At 47.9% G+C, this 5,698-nt stretch overlaps 1 protein-coding gene across 5 annotated transcripts in view; it reads left to right on the top strand.

Moving 5' to 3' along the window:
• Positions 1-2,085: 2,085 nt before the first annotated feature.
• LOC308146857 (uncharacterized protein) overlaps positions 2,086-5,698 on the top strand; it is a 43,345-nt gene continuing 39,732 nt past the window's right edge. For all 5 annotated transcript variants that reach the window (XM_080518818.1, XM_080518817.1, XM_080518819.1 and 2 more), the window contains exon 1: positions 2,086-2,296. In XM_080518818.1, the coding sequence (XP_080374944.1) occupies positions 2,190-2,296 (107 nt within the window). In that variant the 5' untranslated portion in view covers positions 2,086-2,189. The remainder of the gene's footprint in view (positions 2,297-5,698) is intronic.

The following is a 5,698-nucleotide window of genomic DNA, read 5'->3' as shown; positions in this document are numbered from 1 at the left end:
AGAGGTGAGGAGAGAGAGAGAGAGAGAGAGGTGAGGAGAGAGAGAGAGATGAGGAGAGAGAGAAGAGAGGGAGGATGACTAAAGTTGGCAGCAGGTGGAGGAGAAGAATCATTCTCTCTCTCTTCTTCTCCTCCACCAGAGATTTAGATTTTCAGTCCCATGAAGTTTTTCACAAAATTACCTGTAAATAAATATTTTGTCGTTTTGTGTTTTAGTTCCTTTTGAAAACAAATCACCAGAATTAAATATTTAAAAAATTTAAAAAAAAAAGTTTGAAATAAAATGACAAAAACAGCTGGAAATTTGTTGAAAAGAAAAAAGGGAAAAAATAATCAAAAGGAATTCAGAATTCAGCTTTTTTTGTTTTGTTTTTTTCCTCGGAAACAGAATTTTCTCACAGAATTTCAACATAAATCTCAGAATCACGAGTTTAATCTTTATAAGCCACTGGAGGAGGAGGAGGAGGAGGCTTTTCAGAATAAAAGTTTGAACCAAACAGTTTGTGGGACTTTTTTCTCGTAAATGTCTTTATTTAAGTGTCCTGATCCTTTTCTAGAGAATCACTTCTGGAGAAATTACCCTTTATTTCAAGTCGTTTTGAAGTCAAACGAGACAAACTCGAGGAAACCTGCGGGTGTAATAACAGCCGGCGGCCGCCAGGGGGCAGTGTAGCTGAAGACTGGCTGCTGAGCGGCTCCAGCAGAAGCAGGTTTGGAAACTCACGTTTTTATTTTCACACGTTCTCTCTGTTCTTTACACAAGTTTAATAAATACACTTTATTCAAGCACGTCAAATATGTATAAATACACAAATATACACATTTACATGATATTGATCAACATTAATATACTAGTTACATTTAAATATAAAATATAGAGGCAGATGTTTAAGTTGATGATCTCAATGTATAATAAACAATATTTACCTTTTATTGTGTTTTATTAAGTATTAATATATTTTATACTGTTGTATATTAGTGATGTCCAGAATCACACTGTTCTCTTCCTCTCTCTCCCTCTCTCCTCTCTTTTTCTCTCTCTTCCTCTCTTGTTCCCTCTCTCTCTCTTTTTCTCTCTGTTCCTGTCATTCCTTCTCTCGCTCTCTCTTTTTTCTCTCTCTCGTTCCCTCTTTTTTCTCTCTGTTCCTGTCGTTCCCTCTCTCTGTCTCTTTTTATCTCTTTTCCTCCCTCTCTCACCCTCCCCCCTCTCTCTCCTTCTCTATCTCCCTCTCTCTCTGTCTCTCTTATCTCTCTCTCTCTCCCCCTCTCGCTCTCACTTTTTTCTCTCTCTCTTCCTCTCCTTCCCTTGCTCTGTCTCTTTTTATCTCTTCCTCCCTCTCTCACCCTCCCCCCTCTCTCCCCCTCTCTTTCTCCCTCTCTCTCTTTTTCTCTGTTCCTGTCATTCCCTCTCTCCCCCCTCTCTCTCTTCCTCTCTCGTTCCCTCTCTCTGTCTCTCTTATTTCTCTCTATCCCCCTTCCTCCCTCTCTTTCCCTCTCTCCCCCCCCTCTCTCTCTCCCCCCCTCTCCCTCTCTCTCCCCCCCTCTCTCTCTCTCTCTCTCTCTCTCTCAGGTGACTCCACAGAGAACACAGGTGCAGCACATCAGTGCTGAGCAGAGGAAGAACGCTATAAGATGATTGCTCTCTCTCTCTCTCTCTCTCTCTCTCTCTCTCTCTCTCTCTCTCTCCCCCCCCCTCTCTCTCCAGCTGTTGCCCTGCCCCCCCCCCTCCCCCCCTCCCCCCCAGGGTCCCTCTCAGTCCTCCAGTCTCTCGTGGCTCGAATCCCAAAGAGCCTCTAAAAGTTTCACGCTGCTGAAAAGCTGGAGAGAAAAACCCCACAGCGGATTATTTTGCTGACTCGGCTTGTCGTCAACTCGTTTATTCACTTCTTTCCTGCAGCTTCAGTTGGAAGATTTATTTTTTCTTTTTTGGTCTCCGGGTTCTCGATGTGGGTCTGGAGGAGCGAGTGAGGGATCGGTGGAGGAGTGAGGGAGCGAGGGATCAGTGGAGGAGTGAGGGATCGGTGGAGGAGTGGAGGATCGGTGGAGGAGTGAGGGATCGGTGGAGGAGTGAGGGATCGGTGGAGGAGTGGAGGATCGGTGGAGGAGTGAGGGATCGGTGGAGGAGTGAGGGAGCGAGGGATCGGTGGAGGAGTGAGGGAGCGAGGGATCGGTGGAGGAGTGGAAGTGGTCATGTTGGAGGAGAAGAAGCCCCGAGGGTTCCTCCGGAGGAGCAGGACCCCCGGCGGCGGCGCTACAGCGAGTCAAAGCAAAGTGAAGGACGTCGTGACTCCAGTCCGGTGAGTCCTGCTCCGGGTTTTATTCCTTCCTGAATCCATGTTTCTCTCCTCATGTGAGTAAAAACCTTGTTTTCTAACGACGACACAAGTGGGGCTGCGTCGTTCGTTACCATGTGACCAGGTGACCATGTTGCCAGGTGACCAAGTTGCCAGGTTACCAGGTGACCAGGTTACCATGTGACCAGGTGACCAAGTTGCCAGGTGACCAAGTTGCCAGGTTACCAGGTGACCAGGTTACCATGTGACCAGGTTACCATGTGACCAGGTGACCATGTGACCAAGTTGCCAGGTTGCCAGGTGACCAGGTGACCAAGTTGCCAGGTGACCAGGTTACCATGTGACCAGGTGACCATGTGACCAAGTTGCCAAGTTGCCAGGTTGCCAGGTGACCAGGTGACCAAGTTGCCAGGTGACCAGGTTACCATGTGACCAGGTGACCATGTGACCAAGTTGCCAAGTTGCCAGGTGACCAGGTTGCCAGGTTGCCAGGTGACCAGGTGACCATGTGACCAAGTTGCCAAGTTGCCAGGTGACCAGGTTGCCAGGCTACCATGTGACCAGGTGACCATGCGACCAAGTTGCCAAGTTGCCAGGTGACCAGGTTGCCAGGTTACCATGTGACCAGGTGACCATGTGACCAAGTTGCCAAGTTGCCAGGTGACCAGGTTGCCAGGTTGCCAGGTGACCAGGTGACCAAGTTGCCAGGTGACCAGGTTGCCAGGTGACCAGGTTGCCAGGTGACCAGGTTACCATGTGACCAGGTGACCAGGTCACCAGGTCAAATGAGAAAACGACGCCTCATGCAGATGTTCCTGGTTCCTGCTGGTTTTCTACCCTGGAATCTGAATAAACATAATAAACCCGCAACGTAAAGATCGACGGTTCCGCTGGAGGTTGAAGAAAACAAATCAAAGAATACAGAAGTTTCTCCTTTACATGGAAATGTTTTGAAAACATTAAAGCCTTTTCAGAAATTTTCCCCCGGAGAGTTGGAAAAATGTCAAAAAGTTGCGCTTTTCCGTGGAAATTAGTCGGGAGCATTTTTTTTAAGTTTTTCTTTTCCATGTAAACGGAGTCGGAGCATTTTCGAAAAGTTGTGCGTTTCCATAGAAAATGCAGCATTTTCAAAAAGTTGCATGCTTTCATGGTATGGGGTTTGGAACGTTTTCAAAAAGTTTCATGTTTTTCCATTTTTATACTGAGAGTCTTGTAAAAAAGTTGTTTTCTGCTGTTTCTGCATAAACGGAGTTGGAGCGTTTTCAAAAAGTTGTGCTTTTCCATGGAAATTAGTCGAGAGCGTTTTTAAAAGTTGTTTTTTTCCATGTAAATGGAGTCTGAGCATTGTCAGACGGCCCGCGACCCTAATGTTTTCAAAAAGTTACGTTTTAAGTGACTCTGAGCGCCGTTGTCATGGAAACAGAACACTATGCTAGCGTTCACATGAACTCGTCATGTAAACGGGTCCTGAGGTGACCACATTCCTCCGCCGCTACATTCCTCCGCCGCCATGTCTGCATGCGGGACAATTAGCACGTGTGAAATAGCGCTTTAGCATTAGCCCGCTGACCCCCAGACTAAAACCTGACGCCAACTGTGAGCGCCGGCGTCTCGTCCGGCTAAACCTGAGGCTCTAAGGGTTTTTCTCTGGTTGTGGTCTTCGTACGCCGCCGGGGTTTAGCTCAGCGGTTGCTAACGGCGGCTTGCTAGCGACTGATGAAGCTCTAAGGGTTTTTCTCTGGTTGTGGTCTTCGTACGCCGCCGGGGTTTAGCTCAGCGGTTGCTAACGGCGGCTTGCTAGCGACTGATGAAGCTCTAAGGGTTTTTCCTCTGGTTGTGGCCTTCGTACGCCGCCGGGATTTAGCTCAGTGGTTGCTAACGGCGGCTTGCTAGCGACTGATGAAGCTCTAAGGGTTTTCTTCTGGTTGTGGTCTTCGTACGCCGCTGGGGTTTAGCTCAGCGGTTGCTAACGGCGGCTTGCTAGCGACTGATGAAGCTCTAAGGGTTTTCTTCTGGTTGTGGTCTTCGTACGCCGCCGGGGTTTAGCGCAGCGGTTGCTAACGGTGGCTTGCTAGCGACTGATGAAGCTCTAAGGGTTTTCTTCTGGTTGTGGTCTTCGTACGCCGCCGGGGTTTAGCGCAGCGGTTGCTAACGGCGGCTTGCTAGCGACTGATGAAGCTCTAAGGGTTTTCTTCTGCTTGTGGTCTTCGTACGCCGCCGGGGTTTAGCTCAGCGGTTGCTAACGGCGGCTTGCTAGCGACTGATGAAGATAAGTAGGGGAGGAATTAGACGATTGTCACGGCAACTGAAAGACGTGTTTGCCGCGTTCTTCAGTTGACGCATATCGACGCAGGACGCGGAGCGGGCATCCGCCCAGGGGGCAATCTGTGAAGGGGCCCAACCCCCCCCCCCCCCCCCCCCCACCCATCCCCCCACCCCCCCCACCTCAGGCTTTTGTTTTGTGTTTCTCAACCTTCCGTCACCAGTGAGGTGACGGAAGATAGCGCTGAAGCTAACGTTAGCTTCATACCAGCACAGATTGTTTTTTTTCCATCAGCTGCTCTTTTACGGCGGACAGGTGGCGCGGCGACGCTTTCAGCTAAAAGTAGTTAACGAGGCCAGAAGGTCGAGGAAATCGTCCTCCGACGTCGTCGTAAACGTTTTACGACGCGACCGTTTCGGCTTCGGGAGCTTCTTCTTCCGAAATCTGATCCCGTAGATATAAATACCGACAACCTCCAAGGTTTGTCAAACATTTAACACTTTAATTAAAATCTAAAAGTCCATGTGTTTTACAATCACAACTACTACTTGTCTTTTATCTCGAAACATCATTAGCATGTTTTCACAAACTTCCCGTCATGTTTAGCTTTTATCACATTGCTATTTTCTTCATTCACATTCTATAAATTCCCGCAGCTCTTTGCGTTTCTACTTATCAAAACTCCGCGTCATGGTAGCATGAGACGCTACCTCATCTTGACCAGGTCCTCCATTATTTCTAATTTTCCCGCCATTTTGACGGACGATCAAGAGTTCCGGTTGCGCGTAGCCCCGATTAGCACTAGCTTACTGGCGCAGTGCTAATCCCCCAGTGGACACATCGGGAGCAGAAGTTAGTTTGACGAGGAAGCTTTTGTTATCTTCCCATTTTGCACTGTGGTGACTCACGACACCACCTGGTGGTGCGCTGTGGTGGTGCAGGACAGGACAGCTGGAACCAGATGTTTACATGTTTATAACTCGCAGCCAATAAAAACCCACTGTTGACTTATATTCTTTAAGCTTTTATTCTAGTTTATTTATATATATAAAATAAACTATACATACATATATGTATGTGTGTGTATATATATATACATGTGTGTGTGTGTGTGTGTGTGTTTTAAGCTTGATAAAAAATCC

The sequence above is a fragment of the Blennius ocellaris genome, assembly GCF_963422515.1.
Source record: "Blennius ocellaris genome assembly, chromosome: 23".
Taxonomy (NCBI): domain Eukaryota; kingdom Metazoa; phylum Chordata; class Actinopteri; order Blenniiformes; family Blenniidae; genus Blennius; species Blennius ocellaris.
This window is presented reverse-complemented; position numbering and strand designations above follow the sequence as displayed.